The following is a 25594-nucleotide window of genomic DNA, read 5'->3' on the forward strand; positions in this document are numbered from 1 at the left end:
GTTTGTATGATAGGCACAGCCATTTTGATTTTAATTCCTTTTAATATTAAGTAATTTGATTTAATTTGTCTTTCCCCATTCTTTCAAAATTAGTCACTTCACATACTTGCCTGTTAAATTTCATAGCATGTGAACATATCCACTTATTTCAGCAGATTCCCTTTGCCCAACTGAATAGCTTGACAGGTTAATTTCAAAAACTGGTAGGTGACATGATGTGGTCAACAATGGGGATAATAAAGGATTGTAGAAGACTGATGTATTGTTGAATCATAGAAACATGGAGCACAGAAACTCGCCTTATCGACCACACTGATCGTGAAGCCTGCCTATGTAATCCCATTTACCCACATTAGGCCCATATCCCTCTATGCCTTTTATATCCAAGTACCCGTCCAAACATCTTTTAAACACAATAATACTATCTGCCTCTACCACTTCCTGTGGCAGTTCATTCCAGATATTCACCACCTTCTGTGTGAAAAACTTCCCCTGCAGGACTCCTTTGAACTTCTCTCACTTTAAACCTGTGCCCTCTAGTTCTATGGAGACACAAGAGACTGCAGATGCTGGAATGTGGAGCAAAAAACCAGCTACGGGAGGAACTCGACGGATTAGGCAGCACCTGTGGAGGCAAAGTCAACATTTCTGGTGGAGACCCTGCATCAGTACTTTTCCCCTCTAGTTCTAGACTCCCCTGCCCTCTAATAGAAAGATCTGTGAAATTCTCTCGAGAATAGAGACTATTAAAAGGTGATATGATAAGAGGTACCAACACAATTTAAGGTGATTGGCAACAGGAGCAGAAGTGACATGAGGATTCTTTTTAATATTATGCCTTGTGATAGGAAATGTTAGAATTGGTAGAGGAAGTAAATTCAACATTAGCTTTCAAAATGGGATTGGACAGATATCTGAAAAATGTTGGGGCTATGACGAAAGAGCAGGGAGTGGAATGAATGGCATCACTCTGTCAAGGACAAAAAGCATGTATTTATAGTCAGCAGATGTGTTAACAGATCAAAAAGTGGATTTCGGAAAGTGAAATGCATTAACTGCTATGCGAATAAAGCATTTTGAGAATTGTTCTGCATGACTGGGATTGTGGTTTGTTGTCTTTCTCTTTCTGTCTCCCTGACTTGTAGTATCCTCAACATTGTGGAACACTTCGTTTACTTTTTTAGTCCAATTCTACAATATTGTTCTCCAGCAGTTTCACTTTTTTCCTGCCTCTAAATAATTAACACACCTTGTTCACTGGTTATTGAGAACAATATAGTGGGCTCATCCGGGAGTTTTATTCTATACTATACCTTTAAAAAAAACAAATAATCGTGTTTTCTACTATGTTCAGGGCGACGTCCTATTGAGAATATACGCCCACGATTTTAAATTCAACGTATTATTACATCAGTTGGGACAATTATAGAACCTTGGAATGCAAATCTGATGTTTCTGCAATGATTCAAAAACAACCGCAAAGTACAACATCCGGCAAAAACCTCTTTCAATCGAGAGAAAAAGCGCCAGTGTTTCTGTGATTCAAACACTGACAGCATCGGTGAAGACTTTATTTCTTGGAGGTGCTAATGTTTAGACAGCTGGAATCTCCCGGGGTCCGGGACCCCTCGCGCTCAGAATCTCCCGGGCTCCCGGATCCCTCGCGCTCAGCGAGCCGGCGCAGCTCGTTGCTCCAAATACTCGCTGATCACGCCATGCCATTTATTCTGGCCGTGCCGTAACATTTCTGATCATGTTATAATAATATCATAGGATTTATGAAGGTATACAAATGTATTATTATACTTTATGTTAGTTAAAATTAGTCATGGTCCAATTAGCTTGCAGTGTGAATTTTATATAACTCCCGTTCCCCTCCGAGTGGACACTGTGTTGGACTCTCCCGGTTCGGTAAACGAGAGGAGAGGATCTGTCAGCAGGATAGGGGGCGGAGTTTATCTGCTGTTCGTCGGTGCTTGCATTACTAACACAAGGACTCCCGGGAATTGTCGTTTTATTTGCGGCTCTCCGGGTATCAATAGACAAGAAACAGTCCGGTCAAACTACAACTCCCGTGATGCAGCACGTGGGGACGTCGGAGCGACAGCAGTTTTCGGAAAGAGGGAGACTTCGGGGAGACGGCGGCTACCGGCGACCCAGCGCAAAGCCTGTCCTAGTTCAAACCTTTTGTTTGTTTAACAAACTTTAGCTTTAGCATTAAATTCCGATCGGATTTGCGCTCAGTATGGGAGATGACACCGAGGAGGGGAGCTGTACTGTAAAACACGAATTGACACATGGTAATAGTTTTAAATCATATATATGTTTTTTTTCATCAAAGCATTTGAAAGTCCTTGTCTCTACATTGTGCTGCTGAACATTTTTTGTTCTAATGTAATCACTTGATTTTGGAGGAGGTCGTCTGCATTAACATTTATATTTAACAAGTCAATGTACGGACTCTGGTAAATGTTTGTTTATTGTCTGACTTTTAAATACACACTTTGAACCTAATGTTCCTGTATTGACTTGTCAGTTGGCAAATCTGTCTGTATACTGCAGGACTTGTCTGGATCAATGGATCTAGTAACTCATTGTTTTTATAACGTGGTTGGATGCTGTTGTAAGCTGGGGAAAATGCTTCACTGTATATGTTGCTGCAAACACCGGCGAGGGAGAGAAAAAGGGAATGTTTGCTAATCAGACTTTTGGCAGCAGGTGTATTACGGCGCATTCCAGAGCGACGTGATAACAGACTGGAACGAAAGGATTCTAACAACATTTTTAAAGCATGCGAGTGCTTGTCGAAACGATTTATGCTTTCTGATCCCTAATGAAACAAAGCCAAGCTTTGGATGTATTGACAACAACATTCTTTAATAAGTATTTTTATTGGTTCCCATAAAATTGTCTTGGACGAGACTTGTCTTGGGCATTGTCGATATTGTGTTCCTTATTTGAAATCAATATTTGACTTTTTATATAAAATTATCGAGCGACTCGTTGGCATGATGCAAAATTATGTTCCTTTTAATGTATGTTAAGTTGACTAAAGGTGGTTTCCCCACCACAATCGGCAAACTAAGGATGGAACCTGTGCTTAGCTGAACCATACTTGGCATATCCGTGGTGTGTAAAAAAACGAGTTAGCGTGGATTTTGTTTTGGAAATTTCTGTTGGGATACATTAAATGTACATTGTGTAATATATTTTACATCATTCCTAGAAAATCCTTTATAACCATTTCTGCACTGCCAAACATCTTTCAACTTACATTTATATCGGCTCCTATCCTTTCGTTGTTTTTTAATCACTTTCATACGCGTTTTATTAAGTTGGACGTAGGACATAGAACAGTACTACACGGGAACAGGCCCTTTGGTCCACAATATATCTGCGCTGAACACGATGCCGGATTGAACTAATTCTCTTCTGCCTGTACATGATTAGTATCCCTCCATTCACTGCATATTCATGTGTCTAACAGCCCATTAAATGCCACTATTTTATCTGCTTCCACCACTCCGCCGGAAACCCATTCCAGGCACCCACCACTCTCTCTGTAAAGAAAACTTGCCCCACACATCTCCTTTAAACTTTTCCCCTGTGAATTTAAATGCAGGCACTCTAGTATTTGACATCTCTACCCTAGGAAAAAGATTCTGACTGTCTACCCTATCTATGCCTCTCATAATCTTATAAACTTCGAGCAGGTCTCCCCTCAGCCTTCAACACGCCAAAGAAAACAACCCAAGTTTGCCCAACCTATCCTTAGAGCTCATACCCTCTAATCCAAGAAGCGTCTTGGTGAACCTCTTCTGCACCCTTTCCAAAGCCTCCACATCCTTCCTGTAATGGGTGAACAGAATTGCACACAGTGCTCCAAGTGCTGCCTAACCAAAGCTTTATATAACTGCAACAGGCACGGTAGTGTAGTGGTTAGCATAACGCTATTACAGCGCCAGCGACCTGGATTCAATTCCCGCCGCTGCCTGTAAGGAGTTTGTACGTTCTCCCCGTGTCTGCGTGGGTTTCCCCCAGGTGCTCTGGTTTCCTCCCACACTCCTAAGACATACAGGTTAGGAAGTTGTAGGCATGCTATGTTGGTGCCAGAAGCGTGGCGACACTTGCGGGCTGCCCCCCAGACCACTCTACGCAAAAAGATGCATTTCACTGTGTTTCAATGTACATGTGACTAATAAAGAAATCTGATCTGATCTGACTTCCTGGCTTTTATACCCGACTAATGAAGGCAAACATGCTATATGCCTTCTTTAGCACCCTATCTAATTGCATAGCCACTTTTAGTGAGCTATGGACTCCAAGGTCCCTCTGACATCAATGATGTTAAGGATCTTGCCATTAACTGTATACTTTCCCCTTACATTAGACTTCCCAAAGTGTAACACCTCACACTTACTCGGATTAAACTCCATCTGCCATTTCTCCACCCATATCTGTAACAGCTATCTTCTACTGTATCATTTGACAGCCGTCTATACTGTCCACAACAACAATCCTTGTGTCATCTATGAACTTACGAACCCACCATCTGTATTTTCATCCAAGTCATTTATAAATGTCACAAAAGGAACCAGCACTGTTTCCTGTGGAACACCACTGGTCACGGACTTACAGCCAGAATAACCTCCTTCCACCATTAACCTCTGTCTTCTACAGGCAAGCCAAGTCTGAATCTAAGGTACCAAGTCACTGTGGATCACATGTATCTTAACCCTCTGGATCAGCCTACCATGAGGGTCCTTGTGAAATGCCTTACTAGGTCCATGTAGACAACATCCACTGCCCTACTCTCAGCAATCACCTTTGTCACCTCCTCAAAAGCTCAATCAAGTTTGTAAGACATGACTTGCTCATTTCAAGTACTTCTTAACATTTGTAGGATAGATGTTCATCATTGAAATCTTTATTTCAGTCAGGAAAGAAAATGAAACTTTTGAAAGAACTAAAGTACTTTTAAATTAATGGAATTGTACACAATATGAGTCACATAGTGCAACAAATTGTTGAATAATGGCAAATGTTCTTTCGTTAAGTATCTATTTTTCTTAGTTTACATGGACAGTTTGATGAGAACAACTCGTTAGTACAAGGCCATGCTTCAGAGCACATAATATTAAATATATGTAACAACAGAATGCTAAGGTTAGTGGCCAGCACATTATAATGAGCACATATCAAAGGAAACATTTTATGTAAAAACTAGAGCGTAGCCTTTGCAGTTCAACTTTTTAACAAAAGAAATGGTATAATGGAGTCATAGAGAGATACAGCATAGAAACAATGCTCTGATTCAATACTTTTAGTTAATATAACACATTTTAATCAGCCTTTTCTAAACAATTGTGATTCCCCACCGGTTGTTGTTTGCATCAATAATATTTTAAAATTATGGATACTTTGTAACCAATTTCATGTTCATAATATTTATGCATCCAAACAAATTTTGATAATGTAACCTTTGTCTTGTTTGAAACTATTTCTTTCTTCTTTTGTACTTGTAAAGTCACACTTAGGAACATGAACAAGGAGGGTTTACAATATACTACAGTAGCAGTAATATGAACTGGTGATTGTAACAGCAGTGAAGACATTCTCTTCCTTGCAGATATTTATCAGCATAGCTTGTTTTTCTATCCTTCAAACTCTGCATTGCTCCAGGATTACAAAAGCACATTTTATATTTGATGCATTGCTCAATTTGCCAGAAATACTGCCTCATTCATGAATGTTGCGAAGTATATTAATTGGAAAATGCTCTGTCGGGTTAACTAACCAGAAAAATAATTGCACCAACAGTGGTCTAGTTTGATTAGCCACAAAGAGGCTTTTTATGCTTGAAGCTGCCTAATTCATTGATGAGTGGCTTAATCAGTAAAAGTAGAACATATGTATTCCAAGGTGCATTGTGTTGACTTAACAGTTTTGGATAAATCTCTTAAGGTTTGATTCCTAATTTGGAATTAGGTTTTTAGGTGAAAAATATCAGAGAAACAAAGGACTGCAGATGCTGGAACCTGGATAAAAAAAACAAGACGCTGGAGAAACTCAGCAGGTCAGGAAGCATCTGTGGAGAAAAATGTTGACTGTTTTTCTCCACGGCTGCTGCCTGACCTGCTGAGTTCCTCCAGTGTCTTGTTTTTTTCATCTAATGTAATATAAAATCCATTTGAAGTTTCAAACAATGTTTGTTTGCCTTGAAGTTGGATTGGTTCTAGGTATGAGGGTTAAGCTTTTGCTATGCAGTTGATCTGAGCCCACTCATGCCTTAGAAGCAGTATTTATTGATGAACAGTTTGAACCTGTAACACTGCCTTTAAGCAGTATTTATTAATGTTCAGTTTGAACCTGTAACATTGCCTTTAAGTTGTTAACGTGAGGGTGATATTAATACCTCAATGTCACACACCTGTCAACCCATTCCTGTTCCTAATATGATCAATATTGGGGCTCCAGTAATCACAGTATTGCTGCCATCTTTGGAAATAGAAGCAAGGATAGCAGAGGAAGCATGGCTCCTCCTGTCCAAGTTCCACTCTGAACATTTTGGTGGATAAGATGAAGCAGAGAAAGACGTGCTATGCACTGGAACTGCTAAGAGGGCACCAGTATACAAATGAAGAGGGGGTGACAGTAAATTACTACACAGATAAATTCATACACTGGTTCATGACACACCTGAGCTCAGTCTGGAAGAAATTCTATGATCCTACTGAATATATCAAAGTCATCATTTTGACACTTTATCTCATTTTTGTTGCCTTGAAATTAATACAGCTGCACTACTCAGACTTCATTCATGCTCTCGGACATGTCTCCCACAATGGCAAGTATTGATTTAGATGCCCGTTGACACTTCTCCCTGCCTTATCCCTTCTCAACTCACACAGGTCAATGAGAGAGACAAAGAAGAGCATGACCCTTCGTCGTCCAGATGAAGGGTCTCGACCCGAAACATTGACTGTCCATTTCCCTCCACAGATGCTGCCTGAGTTCCTCCAGCATCTGGTTTGTTAGTCTGCCTTTTTATCTGCTTTCTACTGGATGCTCCTCCTGACAGGCCCATGCACTCAACCTTTTCATGCATTTGTCTTTATCATTGTAGAGTTTCAGGAGCTACAACAATTGCAGTTCCACCTTCCCCCCTCCACCAGTTCACCAGCCTACCCCATCAGGAGCACCAGAGCAGGGGGAGGGTAAGACCCTCTGTCACCACTCTGCATTAGCACCAATACTGGCACCGCAAGGGTTGAACACATTAGATTATAAGTATGTGCTTCATGTGGAAGCCTGCATTACAAAATGCAATAAGTGTAATAGGGAATTCATCTCCAGCTTCTAGGAGAACATAATGCAGAGTCAGGAAAGCATTACCCTCAGTCTAGAACTGTTCCAGGACTTGATGCTAGGCAGCACTGATGTTCCCCCAGGGCAGCAGCGAATGAAACACAAGGGTGATTAGTTCATATCTTTGTATTGTTAGTATGTTTCTTTTGTTGTTAAAACTCTCAAATCTATCTTTATTGAAATGTAAACAAATCAAATCATTTTGAGCCATTCCCTTCAATGTGCTTCACCAATGGAATGACAAGGGAGTCTTTGGAAAGGCAGAGGACTGGATGGTGCAGTTATCTTTGTACATTCGCTGTTGTTCATTTATTAATTGAATACTTTTACAAACAAATATATCATAAAGATCATAGTTTGGTTCAATGTATGAAAACCCTCAGAGAACGAAGCATTCCCCTTCACAAAGCAGGTGGAAATTGTGGGAGTAAAGAGAGAGATTTCTGGTGACTGTGTCAAAGTAATCGGTGTCAAAGAGCTTTACCATTACCAGTTACTCATGTTGTCTCTGGAGCAATACACAAAAAGTGCTGGAGGAACTCAGCAGGTCAGGCAGCATCCATGGAGGGAAATAAGCAGTCCACGTTTTGGTCCGAGACCCTTCATCAGGACTGGAGAGGAAGAGGGCAGAAGCCTGAATAAGAAGGTCAGGGGAGGGGGAGCAGTACACACAGGCAGGGGATAGGTGAGTTCAGGTGATAGGTGAGATGGGGAAGGTAGCGGGTGGGGGAGGGGGAGAAGATGTAATAAGCTGAGAGGTGATAGGTAATAGGCTGAGGGCTGAAGAAGGAGGAATCCAGCTGGAGAAAGCAGTGGACCATGGAATAAAGGATGGGGTAGGGGAGGAGAGGAGATGGACAGGTCATCAAGGTGGGAGAAGGGAGCCATGGGAATAAGGGAAGACAAAGGAGTTGGGAGGGGGGGTGGGGGAGAAAAAGAGAAGGGGTGGGGTTTCCGGAAGTTAGACAAATCGATGTCGAGGCCGTCAGGTTGGAGACTCCCAAGATGGAATATGAGGTGTTGTTCCTCCAACCTGCACCTGGCCTCAGCGTGACAATAGAGGGGGCCATGGATAGATATATCAGTATGGAGTGGGATGTGGAATTGAAGTGGGTGGCCACAGGGAGGTCCTGGCTGTTGTGGCAGATGGAGCGAAGGTGCTCGATGAAGCAATCCCCCAAACTGCGTTGGGTCTCACTGATGTAAAGGAGGCCTCACTGTGAGCACCGGATGCAATAAGTGACTCCCTTGGACTCACAGGTGAAGTGCTGCCTCACCTGGAAGGATTGTTTGGAAGGACTCACCTATCCCCTGCCTGCATGTACTCCTCCCCTCCCCCCACCTTCTTATTCTGGCTTCTGCCCTCTTCCTTCCCAGTCCTGATGAAGGGTCTCGGTCCAAAACATTGACTGTTTATTTCCCTTCATAGATGCTGCCTGACCTGCTGAGTTCCTCCAGCACTTTTTGTGTATTGCTCCAGATACATCCAGCATCTGCAGAATTTCTTGTGGCTCATGTTGTCTCCGTCCCTAAGTCAATGTAACTTAATCCTGACCTTTATTCCTTCAGGAAAATATCCTTCAAATCACCTGGAGGAAGCACAGACAGAAAGTCTATTTCTGAATATCAAATGTAGGCAATAATGTAATGGAGATTCTGACATGAAGATATTTTGATGGCTAGGGAATCAGTATAACTGGAAGAGAGAATCAAAGCAATTGAATTGATCTGGCACGAGCCACAGTTCTGGATTATTGATACAGAGACAAATACATGAATCTTGACTTATAGGTAGACATGGTAATAGTAAATGTAAAGTTACTGGATTGTCAAAAAATCACATCTGGTTCACTATTTGGTGAGCTGAAGGCCCTTTTCTATGCTGTACAACTCTATCACTAGTGTCCTTCAGGGAAGGAAATCTGCTGTCCTTGCCTGATCTGGCCCATATGTGATATCAGACTCACCCTAGTTGGAAGTCCCAGACGAAGGCGGTATCTTCCTTATGGCAAGGTAGTGGAGGATGCTGCAGATGTTAAGAAAGTATCCAATCCTCTTTGGAGTGATACAGAGTGAAGCAATTGCATCTTCAAGATCCCTATGGAATTCTCCACCAAGCCCTTGATGATTCTGTGGCAAATATTATAAAGGCACTCAGCTGCTCTTGCCGGAGCATGGACAGGAGAACCTAAGGAGGGAGTAATTATTATTCCCTAAAATCAAGCCCACCATATGGAGCTGTAGCTGAAATACTGCTGCAACTTCGACTGCCTAAATTAAAAAGTCATGTGAACTTTCTGGATACTTGGGAATGACCATGGGAATTTGTTATTTTTCTGTTGGTCAATCACAAATCGTACATTTACAGAGTGATGATTCTTGAAACTTATGAGGCCTTCATAAGGATAGGAAGTTTCAAGGAAGTTGATAGGAAGTCTGAAACACATGAATGCAGCCTATCACTCCCTAAATCTTTATGGAGCACATAATCCTCATAAGTCTTTGTGCCTACTTGGCCTGATAGTCTGTACTCAAGGAAAAGACACAATTCCTATTGTTGCAGTGTGAAGCCAACTAGGATTAGTCCCAGAGGCCAGGAAGTTCAGAGTGACAGTGGCTTAGACCTCTAAGAGTAGTCCATTCCTCCCTGTGCCTGAGCATGCCTACCTTTCTCCCTAAATCTGTCCTGCTGATGCAGCACATCCAATGGTAGCACCAATGGCAAACAGATAATAAATGTAGAAGTGGCAGCATAACTCATCCAAAGTTATTCTGCAAATTTTTGGCACCTTACTGATTTTCCGGCCAGTCTTAAAGTTACCTGCAGCTGACTGTAAACTATGTGTCAAGTGACTGAATGGCACTTAAGACAGTGTAACAGTGATGGATAGGAGATTATGAAAATATGGCTCTCTGCAAGAGATAACTGAAGCAGAAAAATATGCTTAACACCATCAAAGCACAGGTGAAATGAAGTGGCCAATAGGTTCAGCCTTGCACAGGTGACCTGATTATCATAACACCATATGAACCAGAAGCAGGAGTAGGCTATTCAGTCCTTGTGCCCACCGCACCATTCAATAAGACCATAGCTGATCTTTTACCTCTTTGTTACTTTTCTGCACTGATCTCTAGGTTCCCTTAATATTTAAAATTCTATGGATTTCTGTCCTGAATATAACTCAGCAACAGCTCTCTTGGGAAGAGAATTCTCAAGATTCAGTGTCAATCAGGTGAAGAAATTTCTTCTAATTTTTGTCTAACCCTTTCTTTTGAGATTGTGACCCTTGGTTCTGGACAAGGGGAATCATCAGCTCTGCAAATGCCCTGTTAACCCTTGTAAAAACATTGTATTTTTCAATGAGATCCCCTCTCATTCTTTAAACTTGATAATACAGTCCCAGTCCCACTCTGCTTAATCACTCCTCATACAACAACTGAAACAGAAATCAATCTGGTGACCCATTGTTTCACTCCATCCGTTTCAAGTATATCCTTCCTTGGGTTGGGAGACCAGACCTGAACAGCGTCCCAGATATGATCTAACCAGGGTCCTGTGTAACTGGAGCAAGATATTTCTTGTACTCAAATCCTCATGTCGTGAAAGCTAATGCACTTTTTGCCTTCCTAATTGCTTGCTGAATCTGTAGGCTAATTTTGAGTGATTTGGTGCAGAAGTCGCTTTGAACATCAACACATTTGAATCTCTCACCATTTAGGAAATCTGTCATTTTTTTCTCACCAGAGAGGTTGACCTCACATTTTTCCACTTGAATGCCACCTGCCATGTCCTTGTGCATTCACTCAGCCAGTCCATATTCATCGAAGCCTCTCTGTGTCCTCCCCATGACCCACACTGCGAGTGAGACCTTAAGTAGCAAGTCCCAGCAGTTTGGTGCTTAATCCAACCTATTCTGGGTAGTTCCCAGATCCTGACATTATGGACAAGGCCCACCATGTATACTTAGTCTTGCTAAATGGAGCAGTTTACAGACTGTTTATCCAAAATTCATGTTTTATTGTAGGTCATTATCAAGAACATAATTCTGTCCAATCACAATGATTGGCTTATTTCTCATTTCTTCATTACCAACAACCCATGCTTAATGAGAGTTATACAACAACCTGATAGAAGCAGTGCAGATTGAGAACATTTAATGAATGCAAAAGGGGACCAGCTGTTATCAGATTTAATATTAAAATCACAGTAAAGATACTGTACATGTGTAGCTCTTTTTCATGAGCATTATCTTGAAACCAGTATATTAATTATTCCATTGCGAAGAAATGGTTTTATGTCAAAACATAGTCTAATCGAACAAGGTGAGTCCATTTGAATGTTATTTGCCATTCAGGCTGGAAATCAGATCCTTTGTTTTGTGAGGAAGTTAGTTAAGGGTTCCAGTATCTTATGTCCTTGCAAGAATGTGCTATATATTGGAAGTCATCGTGTTTATTTATTTATGTCTTTATTAAATTTAACACACATTTACAAATAGGGTCCATTTTCATCAGAGTAGAAGACTTTATGTGTGATCTTCAGACAGCAACATAATTGTTTTTTATAAGAAACAGATTAAAATGGAGGTAGTACTTGGTCTAGATGAAGGGTCTTGACCCAAAACATTGACTGTCCATTTCCCTCCACAGATAGAGTCATGGAGTCATACAGCGTGGAAATTGATCCATGCTGACCAAGGTTCCCATCTAAGCTAGTCCCATTTGCCCATATCCCTCTAAACCTTTCCTATCCATGTACCTGTCCTAGTATCTCTTAATGCTGCCTGCATTAAAAGGCAGATGCTAGCAGACCTGCTGAGTTCTTCCAGCATCTTGTTTTTTGCTGAATGTAATTGGCGTGTTCAGTTTAGCTGGGCAGTCTTTGAATTTCTCTTTTAAGCCCTCTGATCCAGACACCTAGCTTGACTAGTTTCTTCCAGCCATACTGCATGTACAGACCATATTGTCGTCTTCCTGTTTCCCCTACTCCAATGTATCTGCTCTAACGACACCGTCTACTGGTAATATATCTTTTTTTCCTCAACATTGGATTCCTTCTGCATGTACAAACATGATTCCTGACCCTGTCTGTTCCATTTCCCAGAACCTTCAATAAATTTCTTTTTGCCCTCATTTGTCACCCACCAACCTCCATATTCAATAGATAATCTTCTGCCACATCAGGCATCCAAGCATGATACCACCACCAACCACATTTTCCTTCTCCTTTCAATATTCCTGTGCAGCACCCTCGTCCATTCCTCCATCATTCAAACAATTCCCCACTCCCCTTCCCATGGTATCTCCTGTGCCAGCAGAAGGGATTCAATACCTACAACATTACCTCCTCCCTTCTCACTATCCTGGGCTCTAAAGTGATTTATTGGACTTCTTTCAATTTAGTAAATTGAATCGATGTTCTCTACATTGAGGAGAACAAATGCAACAGATTGACTGTTCGTGAAACAGATGTTTCTGAGCCTCCACTCACCTTTCACTTTAAATCTCTGCCCATTTGTATCAAGAGATGGGCAGGATGACTGATCACTGGCCTGGATTTTTTTAACAGCAGTAGATGAATTGTGCAAGCTGTTAATTCCATTTATACTTAGACTTTCTCAGGACCTTATCACTGGAATTTATAGTGCTCAGGAAACTGCTACAAGAGAACTGTAACCTATATGAATAGGACAAGAATCTGTCTTTAAAATCTCTTAATATGGCATGGTCTTACCCAGGAGGTGTAAATTATAATGGTCAATTCAATGTCAGATTAGTATAAATTAAGGAAACCTGCAATTCCATCACACACTCATGAGGTTGAGCCGATGTTTGAGATGTATGATGTCATGGGAGGTCTTGATAATGCTTCATTGTGTGACTTTCTTGCAGATGAAACTAGTCCACAACAATCTATGATGCATCCTGAGTGTATGATGGAATTGCAGGTTTCCTCAATTTATACCGAGACCAAGATAGGAGAGAAGGCGGTGTGCGAGAGGACCGGAGTAGATCAGAAAGAGAGGGAAAGGGACAAAGGGGATACAGATTACTTGAAATTGGACAATTCCATGTTCACGCCACTGTGGTGCTAAACTGTTTTATTTGCATACTTTAATTTGCACATCGGAATATTGTTTTAACCAATAAATAATATTTAATTAACTGGAGTGAACAGTGGTAAAATGCATTTGTGACACCTCATTGAACCTTTTAAAAAAATATTGCTTCGTCATTCTTTTCCTTCCCTTTTCTCCTTCTTTTATTTTGCAAGTCCTTCATCATAGAGCTAAGATAACACTATCATGATCTGGCAAACAAATATTACTATTTTCTTTGGCCAATGGTGCTATGTTCTTGAGTTGAATGAGAATAATTTTGAAGATGATGAAACAAAATGCCCGAGGTACAATCTGTTTTTATATGGCATTCCTGTTATCTACATTGAAGTGAGAAATAAAAAAACAAAAATGCTGGAGATTTTCAGAAGGTGACAGGGAGAGAAACTGAATTAATATTTCACATTGATGAGCTTTCATCAGAATCTTGCAGAGAATTGAAAGAGTTTTATTCATATTCAAGGGATGCAGATGTCACTCATCTGTTGACCATCTCTGAGTGACCTTTGACTGGGTAACTTGCAGCCAGGTGGCAGTTAAGACAAATGCATTGTATGGTTCTAAATTGAAAAATGCATCAGTCTCGGTGAGAGTGGCAAGATTTCCTTCCCTGAAAGGTATTGGTGAATCAGATGGGATGTTTACAACAAAATGGTAATATAGAGGTCACTATTAGTGGTACTATCTTTTTAATTTCAGAATTTATTCAATTGACTGAAGGTAAATTCCTCAGCTGCCCAAGTGGATTTGAATTTACATCTCAGCAGTCTAGGCTTTTGGATTACTAGTCCTGCAATCATTTTGCTTAGGATTCTACTGAATTTGTTGTTAGACACACACCATTTTTTTCTCTTGGAGCCAAGCTTTCTTCACTAAGTTACATTTACTTCCTTTCTTTTCAGTTTCCTGGCAAGCATCATCTAAAAAAATCTGCACAGGTAGACAAGCTGTCCTCAAACCTCAGCATGTACAGTTCTGAAAACTGTGAATGGAAAGTATATAAGATTGTTACCTTAATGAATGTATATGCTTTTTACTGCTTTCATCTTCTTTAATATTCCCTTACTTGCAGGCCAACTTTAACACATATGATAATGATTTCCATCTCAACACTAAGGACTGTATGTGTTGCTGACCTGCCTGGCTAGTACCAAGCCTCAGATGATACAACTTGCTCCAATTCAGTATCAAGAAAAATTAAGCCATTGGCTTAGAAATTCCTTTGCACAAGAAAGAATGCACAAGGCCTCAACTCGTGTTGAGCAATATTTTACTCACTTTAGTGCTCAGTGAGAAATTCAACTCCTAACATATTTGTTTGCCCTACCATTGTTTTCCAGTATAAAATTCCCCCAAATGACATCAACAGTCCAATGCCCAAAGTTCATTTCCAGCATATTTCAATCTCACTGGCTTGAAAATAATCAGTTTTTATTTACTCTCTGAACAGCTAGGTTTTATTAATCCTGTTAACCCTTGAATCCTGCTGTTTAAAGAGGCAACACTCGAATTATATTCTTAATTCTCACTGAAATCTCTGATTCAACCTCAAATATAGCCTTACTTTTGCTTTGTCTGCTTTTCCCATTGAGGTGAAGGTCACTAAAACTCTGCTTCCTAGCTTCAGGATAATCTGCTGAACCCTGTCACATCTTATAGTTTGCAACTCACTGCTACTTAGGGAGGCAAAGGAAAGAAGACTTTATCTACTTTACATTCAAGCCACAGGAACAGGCAAAGTAAACATGGGGATTTGCCTGTATTGCAGACTTCTCCAAAGTATAGGTATTTATTCATTAAGAGCTGGCATCAGAGATCAAACCTGCTGGTAGCTGGAAGAACTTGGTGCAGTTTAATACAGTACTCCATGTTGGAACTTACCCATACAGCAGGGTTACAGAGGAAACCTGTGAATTTTGCAATTGAAAGTCTTGACTTTCGTGAAATTTTCCTAAATAATGTCAGAGTTTGTGTCAATGCCATTAAAAGTTAGTAGAACAATTTCTCGGCTATTGCCTTTAAACTTCTCATTGAGTCCACCACAACCTCCCTTGGGATGGTCTTTGAATATTGTTGTATTCTGTGGCCTTCTACCTCTGCACTTCCAAAAAGCCATATCTTCAATCTACTCTTTGGTTGCTTCCCCAATCTATTTCAAACAGGCTCTGTCAGAAAACCAAAGGATGAGAAATATAACTTAGATTAGGCCATGTGGCTCCCTGAGCTTGGTTTACCAATTAATAAGATCATAACTGATCAACAATCTCCACTTTCTGCTTGAACCTTCCCAGAATCCAGTGGTTTATCAATTTCATCCTTAACTGTAGTAAGTCACTGAAAATCAAAAGATTCACAGTCACTGAGTGAAGAAACCTCTATTTATCTCAGTACTACATGATCAACTCCTTATGCTGAGAAAGTGGAGAAAATGTCCCCATGTTCTAGACATGCCAGCAAAGAAAAACAGCTTCTCAGCATGGTCCCTATCGTACCTTATCGGAATTTTGTGCATTTCAATGAGCTCACCTCAGATTCTTCTTAACTCCAGAGAATATAGACCCAAGCTACTCCATCTTTCCTCTCAGGACACTTCTTTCAATTCAGTAATCAATCTCCCGCACTTCCATTATTTTGTTACAGCAGGCTGTCCCTAGGTAACAAACAAGTACAATTTTTACAGACGTCCATAAATTGATTTTGTGTATCTTCCAGCTTATGGACAAAAGTCACTCGATATGGCATGGTAGTGTAGCGGTTACCGTAACACTTTACAGCACCAGCGACCCGGATTCAAATCCGGCCACTGTCTGTAAGGAGTTTGTACGTTCTCCCTGTGTCTGTGTGGGTTTCCTCCGGGTGCTCTGGTCTCCTCCCACGTTTCAAAGACGTATGGGTTAGGAAGTTGTGGGCATGCTATATTGGCGCCGGAAGAGTGGCAACACTTGTGGGCTGCCCCCAGAACACTCTCCGCAAAAAGATGTGTTTTGATGTACATGTGACTAATAAAGATATCTTATCTCTTAAAAAAACCATACCTCCACAGTATTGTAATGAATTACATCAAAAGCACACAAGACTGATAAGACAGAACAATAACTAAAAGTGAGGAGGGAGAGAGGAAACTAGGAATGAAAGTATGTACATATGCTGGGCATTTGAATTTAATAATACTTTGGAGCTTGTTCATAAGTAGGGGGTGTCCATCAGTCAGGCCTTCTTAACCCAGGGATGGCCTGTCAGCAAGTATACCTTCCGTACCTCAAAGGTGTCAGCTGAGGCTTAGTTAGTAGCACTCTTCTCTCTCTCTCAGATTGTGTTACTCCATGGAAAATTTTGAGTTTCTTTATTTTTGGAGGGGCGATCTGGTGCTGCTGGCAAGGAGATCATGTATTGTTCATTTCTAGGGCAATTAGGGATAGACAATAAATGAAGGCTTTTCCAGTGATTCCGATATTCCATGCATAAAATATAAAGTTACCACAAAGTTTGCCGTTGAACAAAATAAGGTAATGTTTTTAAATATAATTTCTTTTAAAAAAGTTACTTCAGAAATATTTCCTAATATATTTGAGTGCTTTATTGATAAGCAAATGAGTTGGAGCAAAAACTCAAGGAAATAAATACACTTCAAAATGGGCACAGCTTGCACCTGGAAGATGGATTGCACTGTAGCGGAAACTCTTGTGACACAGTGGAAGCTCCTGACCACTGTATAATCAAAGTTGATCCTACTATGCTACATCTCATTTTGTAATGTTATTTATTGGGCATGCCCTTCCTGGCCATCTGTCAGTTATTTCCTGCTTTGTTGTTTGTTTGTTCAAATCTCTCTCTCTCTCCCTCCCTATTTCTCCTTTCTTCCCATCTGCTGAGATTTCAGTGAACTAAGATATTTTTCAACATTCTAGCATTCGTAACCTGAAATGAAAATATTTTAGAAGTCTTTAAATGTAGTTAGAATTTATAAAAATGAACATCAGTACTTGGATTATGAAGAAAAATATCTGAAATTGTTTTCTCTTCCTTCCCCACACACAATTATTCTTTACTTCCAGAATTTAGGAGTTCCACATTTTGGCATCCCTGTACAAAGTGTCTATCCAATTTCTATTAGACATTTTGCAGTCTTCCAGACTCAACACTGAATTCAATAATGACACATATTTGCTTTGTGGATAATGACACTCCAGTTTTCATTTACTCTCAATCCTCCAGATCCATCTTTTCTTTACTTACTTGTCCTAACACCATTAGCTTTGCCTTGCATCATCACCCCTTTTGTCATATAATCTTTCCTGATTTCCACAATATCACAGACTTTTCCTCCTGTCTTCTATTCTTCTTCTACATCTACATAAATCCTGTTGGATTTCTTCCTTTCCCAATTTCCATGAAACATAATCAAAATGAAATATTACTTTGTCTCTCTCTCCACAGGCACTGAATGGCCTGCAAAATGCTTCCACTAATTTCTGTTTTAAACACTGTTGAGTTTCTGAACTTTTTTGGTAAATGATTGCATTTGTTGCACATTAAGTTACTGTCTTGTACTTTTAATTGGCAGCTAACCTCACTGGACACAGAGAAAGAGTGGGATTAGAAAACTTTGAGCTACTGAAGGTTCTGGGAACAGGAGGTGAGTTTTTGGTAGAACTACTTTTGTGTCAGTCTTTGATCTTTTGGCCATTCTGATAGGGACTAGATTTTAAACATTACAAATGACTCAGTACACCTAGCTGGTTAAACCAGATAGGTCAAAAAATTCAAAATTCAGCCGATGTTTTATGCTGAGCTAACTGGCCTGAGTTGACCCTTGTTCTGCATGGGCGCATTCTGTTCCCAATGATTCTTTTTGAAACTGTATGTATTGATGAATGAAGATTGGATTTGACTTGTCTATGACCATATAATTTGCAGTGAAAGTTTTTGCTACTTGGATTGACTTAGGTAGGTCAATGCCTGTAGAATTCTAGTTTTACAAAAGATCTTTGGGAGAGAAGACCTGGAAAGAAAATTATTGACGTAAAAAAAAGAGAATTGGTTCTTTTGAATAGTGAGTCTTATTCCATCATCCATTCATGAAAGATTAATTCTATATTACATATAAAATTATTCATGTAACTTTATTTGTGTGCCCATATGTGTGTACTTTTGAATAGTACAACCAACCTTCCAAGTTCAAACAGATGGGATTCAAGGGATGGCAAGAATTTACCATTTTACCTGTAGAACCTGGATTCACTTCCAACCCAAACTGATGAAATAAAACTCTTTTTTTGTTGAGATGATCACAACATAAGATAGATCGTTTTGAACCCATTGCTGGTTAAGTTAAACTGATCATTCAGATATTTTTGGCACATATCAAAACTCTTGGTCATTCAGTTAAAAAAAAACATGTGATGGTTTTCTGCTTTAAAAGGGAAAATGCATAGTGTTGCAGGGGTCACTTTCCTGAGTCGTCAAATGGCAATTAATGCAAAACAGTATCCAACTAAATAATTCACAGAACATATATCTCGTATAATAATTATCTACCACTTTAGCTAACCATCAGTCTGCTATCTGACAGTCTTCTATCACTCTTTTGCCCGAGCCTTACCCTGCCCCTAAGTAGCAATTGCAAAACCTGTCAGTGACCTGACCCAACCTCTGAGATTCTCATACACTGCTGAAAAATGAATGCCCTGACCACCTCCCAGAGAATTTCCTCTCCCATGTTATCCCCTCCCCAACTATGTGACCTGTACTTACTTACTTTCTTTGGACGCCTTGCACCTCATGGCGCTGCTGCAAAATTCAGCTTAACCAGCAAATAACAACCATAACGGTGTGACAAAACTTGTTTTTACAAGAACTTCAAAATGAAGCCTCAGAAAAAAGATCTTAAAGGTATAACGTTTTCCCATTGGTCAGAAACCCTCTAATAATTTTCCCAACTGGTCATTATTCATCTGTGGATGTCTGCAGGTTGGTTGACCACTGTATGACAGAAAAGCCACATCATGTCCCAATACATGCATTTCTAGTTGAGGTTCAGGACCAGAATTCTGTCAGTGACTTATTTCTCTTCAGGCTGCCAAGGCCACTGGGGTTATGTGGTGCCAATTGCTAGACAACTGTGTCATGGAATACATGTGGGCATGGATTCATTGTAGGAGTTTGCTAGTCTCTGTGTTGCTAATCTCAACACTGAAACAAGAAAAGTACGGGTGGTGAATGTTCTTTTCAAAAATAGCTATAAATGAAAATCGTTGCTCACACACACACTTCCTTGCAGATAATTCAAATGAGCATGTAGCATATTGAAAATATGCCATTGTAGTGACTCACCGCACTGGCATCGAACCAGCTCCCGACATCATGAACGTTATCGGAGGCCCCGATCCAAGATGGCGCGGGGCCCTCCTTCTTCCCCATCGTCAGGCTAGGAAAGCCCACGCGTGGGAAGGTCAGGTGACCCGCGCGTGATGTCAGCTCGGGAACTGTAGCGCTGGAAGTTTTGGGATATTAAAGGTGCACCGCGCCCCTGTCGTTCATTCGACTTCTGATTTCGAACCAGCAACTCTGTGTCTTCATTTTGTAGTGTGTAGCTAGCTGCTACATTTGTGACCCCGACGGGCCCAAACGTTTTTGGACCCACGATGTCTGCACAGCAAGAGGTACAGGCAGTAGCCCTTAAACTGCCCACCTTCTGGACCCTCCGGCCCCATGTCTGGTTCGACCAGGCCGAGGCCCAGTTCCAGATTCTCCAGATCACCAGGGACGACACCAAGTACTATTATGTGGTGAGTGCCCTCGACCAAGACACCGCAGCCCAGGTCGAGGACTTCATCCAGGCACCCCTAGAGGAGGAGAAGTACGATAAGTTCAAAACCCTCCTTCTTGAGACTTTCGGCCTTTCCTGACGCGAACGGGCCTCCCGCCTACTCCGCCTCGATAGGTTGGGCGACAGACCCCCCTCCGCGCTCATGAATGAGATGTTGGCCCTGGCAGACGGGCATAAACCCTGCCTGCTGTTTGAGCAGATCTTCCTGGAGCAGTTACCCGATGACATCCACCTGCTCCTGGCGGATGCCGATTTCAGCGAACCCCGGAAGGTGGCCACCCGGGCGGATGTCCTTTGGCGGGCAAAGAAGGAGAGCAGGGCATCCGTCGAGCGCGTTGCCATGCCACGTACCCAGCGGCACAGCAGGCCAGACCCGGCAATCAAACACACCCCACCCGCCACCAGGTCTGAGACACCGACCGACCAATGGTGCCGGCAGATGCTGGTCACCATGCAGGTCCGGGAAACGCCAGAGCCAGCCGCCGCTGATGGCTACGGCGGCTGGCCACCTGGATAGCCTCTTGCATGTGTGGGACAGGCGTTCCGGACGTCGGTTCCTAGTGGACACCAGAGCTAAAGTCAGCATCATGCCTCCCAACAGCCGCGAGACCCGCAACTGCACACCAGGACCCGCCCTCAGAGCTGCCAACGGCAGTGCCATTCGGACCTCTGGCACCCGTTTGGTACACCTCCAGTTCGGCACCCACAACTTGACTTGGAAGGTTCATCCTGGCGCCGTCACACAACCACTCCTCGGGGCAGACTTCCTTTACGCCAACAGTCTGCTGGTTGACCTGCGGGGTAAGCGTTGGGTACATGCCAGGACCTTCCAAACATTCACGTTGGGTGAGGCCAAGCTACCGGCCCCACACCTCGACTCCATCACCACGTCGACCAATGAGTTTGCCAGGGTCCTGGCAGAGTTCCCGTCCGTACTAACGCCCCAGTTCTCCACCACCTTGCCCAAGCACGGTCTCTAGCATCACATCCCCACCCAGGGCCCTCCCCTCCACGCCCGCGCCCGGCGGCTACCCCCAGACAAGCTCCGCCTCACGAAAGAGGAATTCAAAAAAATGGAGGAGCAGGTCGGACAGCCCACGGGCCTCTCCGCTACACATGGTCCCCAAGGCAGCTGGAGGCTGGCGGCCCTGTGGCGATTACTGACGCCTCAATAACATTACTACCCCGGACCGGTACCCCGTGCCGCACATTAAGGACTTTGCTGCCAACCTGCACGGGCGGTCCATTTTTTCCAAGGTCGACCTCGTCCACGGGTATCACCAGATCCCGGTGCATTCGGACAGCATTCCGAAGACGGCGCTGATCACACCTTTCGGCCTCTTTGAATTTGTCCGGATGCCCTTTGGTCTCAAGAACGCTGCTCAGTCCTTCCAACGACTGATGGATGCGGTCGGGCGCGACCTTGACTTCGCCTTCATATACCTCAACAACATCTTGATCGCCAGCAACAGCCGCCAGGAACATTTCACGCACCTCCGCCAACTCTTTTCTCGCCTGAGGGATTTCGGCCTGACTGTCAACCCAGCCAAATGCCAATTCGGGCTGGAGACGATCGATTTCCTGGGCCATCGGATCGACAAACACGGCGCCACGCCCCTGCCTGCGAAGGTCGACGCCATCCGCCATTTCACCAGACCCACCTCCATCAAGGGCCTGCAGGAATTCCTCGGTATGGTAAACTTTTATCACCAGTTCATACCATCCGCGGCCTGTATCATGCGCCCGTTGTTTGCTCTCCTGTCAGGCGGAAGCAAGGACATTGTTTGGTCAGAAGAGGCTCACACCACTTTCATCGAAACCAAGCAGGCCTTGGCGGACACGGTCATATTGGTGCATCCTTGCACGGACGTCCCGACTGCCCTCACGGTCGACGCCTCCAGCACAGCGGTCGGAGGTGTTCTAGAACAGCTTATCGAAGGGCGTTGGCAACCGCTGGCATTCTTCAGCAGGCACCTTCGACCACCAGAGCTCAAATATAGCGCCTTCGACCGCGAGCTGTTGGCGTTGTACCTGGCCATCAGACACTTCCGATACTTCTTGGAGGGCAGGCCGTTTACAGTTTTCACCGACCACAAGCCGTTGACCTTCGCCTTCAACAAGGTCTCAAATCCCTGGTCAACACGGCAGCAGCGGCACTTGTCGTACATCTCTGAGTTCACCACTGACGTCCGCCATCTGTCTGGGAAAGAGAACGTGGTCGTGGATGCACTGTCATGGCTCACCATCCAAGTTTTGTCCCGGGGGTGGATTTCGGCGCCTTGGTGGAGGCACAGAGAACGGACATGGAGGTGCCCAGCTATCACACCGCAGTCTCGGGCCTGCAACTGCAAGACCTTCTGGTAGGCCCCGTGAGCGCACCCTGCTCTGCGATATCGCCACAAGTAGACCCCACCCCATCGTCCCTGCTGCCTGGCGCCAACGGGTGTTTGATGCCATCCATGGCCTTGCACACCCATCCATCTGGACTACTGTCCGGATGGTGTCAGACAAGTTCGTCTGGCATGGCCTGCGTAAACAGGTTTGCGAATGGGCCTGGTCCTGCACTCACTGCCAGACCTCGAAAGTACAGCAGCATGTCAAGGCCCCCCTGCAGGATTTTCAACCTACCCGCCGGAGGTTCAATCACATCCATGTCGACCTGGTCGGCCCCCTCCCAGTCTCCTGAGGAGCGCGGTACCTCCTCACGATTGTTGACCGTTTTACCCGCTGGCCTGAAGCCATTCCCCTCGCAGACACTTCCACCCAGTCCTGCGCACGGGCCCTTTTGTCACCTTGGGTGGCCCGTTTCAGTGTCCCGGCACATATCACCTCAGGCAGGAGAGCTCAATTCACCTCCGGCCTCTGGTCTGCCATCACCGACTTGTGGGGTTCCCGGATCCACCTCACCACCGCCTGTCACCCGCAATCCAATGGGCTGGTGGAGCGGTTCCATCGCCACCTGAAGTTGGCACTCATGGCCTGCCTTAAGGGGCCCAACTGGGTAGACGAACTTCCCTGGGTCCTGCTGGGGATATGCACTGCACCAAAAGAGGACCTGCGTGCCTCATCCGCGGAGATGGTCTACAGAACGCCCTTAGTCATCCCAGGCGAGTTCCTACCAGCCCCTCAGGGGTCAGAGGAAGAACCTGCCGCGGCGCTCGACTGGCTGCGCGAGCGGCTTGGAAACCCGGCCCCGATTCCCACCTCACAACACGGACAGGCCCCGACCTGTATGCTGACTTCACTCCAAGATTTTGTCTTCGTCAGGAGGGGCACGCACCGATCACAGCTGCAACGGCCGTACGAAGGGCCATTCCGGGTGGTCAGGAACAATGGGTCTACGTTTGTGCTGGACATTGGGGGGCGCGAGGTGGTGTTTACGATTGACCGGCTGAAGCCGGCTCATTTAGACTTGGACCAACCCGTGGTGGTCCAGTGAGCGCGGCACAGGGGCAGGCCACCCAAGTCATAGTTTATTTAATTCTGGTTTTCACGACGGTATTGCCGGTTCTGGGGGTGGGTGGGTTATGTAGCGACTCACTGCACCAGCACCGAACTGGCTCCCGACATCGTGAACGTCATCGGAGGCCCCGATCCAAGATGGCACGGGTCCCTTCTTCTTCCCCGTCATCAGGCTAGGAAAGCCCGCGCGCGGGAAGGTCAGGTGACCCACGCGTGACGTCAGCGCGGGAACTGTAGCGCGGGAAGTTTTGGGATATTAAAGGCGCACCGCGCCCCTGTCATTCATTCGACTTCTGATTTCGAACCAGTGACTCTGTGTCTTCATTTTGTAGTGTATTGCTAGCCGCTACACCATGCCATTTTGAGACTTATGAGATAATAATATATACCTATTACCCTGCTATAATATAAACAATGCCATTCATTATAGTTGACTAAGAGTGCACTGTGATATTTTATTAATGAATTATTCTTTCTTTTTCGTAATTCGCCAATGCAGCATATGGGAAAGTTTTCCTCGTCAGGAAAATTAGCGGCCATGATACAAACAAGCTCTATGCAATGAAGGTACTCAAGAAGGCTTCAATTGTACAAAAAGCTAAAACCACTGAACACATCAAGACAGAACGGCAGGTGTTAGAACACATCCGTCAGTCTCCTTTTCTGGTCACATTGCACTATGCCTTCCAGACGGATACCAAGCTTCATCTTATTCTAGGTAATGCTTTTAACAGTTACTGTTCTTTTTAAGGCATTCCAAAATTTTTCATTTTGAACAGTTCAATGTTTATTTCTCTTTGAAGTGGCACAGTAGTATGGATTGATCTGTTTGTTAGTGATACATTAGTCATCCAGTATATACTGCCACAAACATTCTTTTGTTCCAGAACCAAGACCAAACCAAACTAGCTTTCAATATTGATCTCGTTAAGGTCTGTTTCACAGGAGCTGAGAGTAAGAAAGGATAATATTATAATATTATGTTGGTTGTACGGAAGGATTATTACAGGGTATAATATAAATCATTTCCACTGGTGAGCAATAAGAACACAAAAATACTATAATCACACAAAGTATTAAAAATTACAATGTAATTTATAGTTAGAATGGAGAATTCTCTTCCATAAGCTGAAATGGATAGAACCAAAGGAATACATTCAATCCATTCCACTTGTAGTGGGTCGGTACAATAAATATCCACTCGTCCAACTGTTGTTCTTTCCCCATTACTATTTTTCCCATTTGAAATTTACTATTGAATTGCTTTTGAAAACCACAATTAAATTTCTTTTCCCACCTAGGTAATATATTTCCAATCGTAACAACTTGCGGTGTATTAAAAAAATTGAGTTCTTTTGATAATTATCTTAAAGTTATATTCTGAAGTTACTGAAGTCAGTCGAAATAGCTTCCTGTTATTTATTCTATCTTAAACCCATTGTAATCTTTAATACCTTGATTAAATTTCCTGTTAACTTTCTTTGCTTTAAGAACAATCTCAGTTTCTTTGCACATAACTAGTAAAGTATCCTACAAACCTTTTTAAAGGCCTTAATGTCCTTCCTAAAATAAGGTGCCCAAAATTGAGCACTGCTATAGCTGAGTGCAAGCCAGTGATTTATAAAGGTTTGTCATAACTTTTTTTTACTCCGTGTATTTTTATAAACCCAGGATACCATCTGACTTTTAACAGTGTTGTTGACTTGTTCTGACATCTTCAAAGATTTGTGCATGTGATATGTTTATAGTTATTCCAAACATTCACCACAGGTTGGCCCAAACACACTGGCTACAAAGTAGAAAATAGAAATAAGGA

The 25594-nt window shown here is 43.0% G+C and overlaps 1 protein-coding gene across 2 annotated transcripts in view; it reads left to right on the forward strand.

The window, feature by feature from the left end:
• Positions 1-1990: 1990 nt before the first annotated feature.
• Positions 1991-25594, forward strand: part of LOC127567783 (ribosomal protein S6 kinase alpha-5-like) — a 57253-nt gene continuing 33649 nt past the window's right edge. The window contains exons 1-3 of one of the 2 annotated variants that reach the window (XM_052010824.1): positions 1991-2300; positions 18052-18123; positions 24278-24496. In XM_052010824.1, coding sequence (XP_051866784.1) covers positions 2246-2300; positions 18052-18123; positions 24278-24496 — 346 coding nt within the window. In that variant the 5' untranslated portion in view covers positions 1991-2245. Of the gene's footprint in view, positions 2301-14394; positions 14426-18051; positions 18124-24277; positions 24497-25594 lie in introns of those variants that run through there. The other variant, XM_052010825.1, reaches the window with a different exon arrangement.

Source organism: Pristis pectinata, chromosome 3 (genome assembly GCF_009764475.1).
Source record: "Pristis pectinata isolate sPriPec2 chromosome 3, sPriPec2.1.pri, whole genome shotgun sequence".
NCBI classification, from domain to species: Eukaryota; Metazoa; Chordata; class Chondrichthyes; order Rhinopristiformes; family Pristidae; genus Pristis; species Pristis pectinata.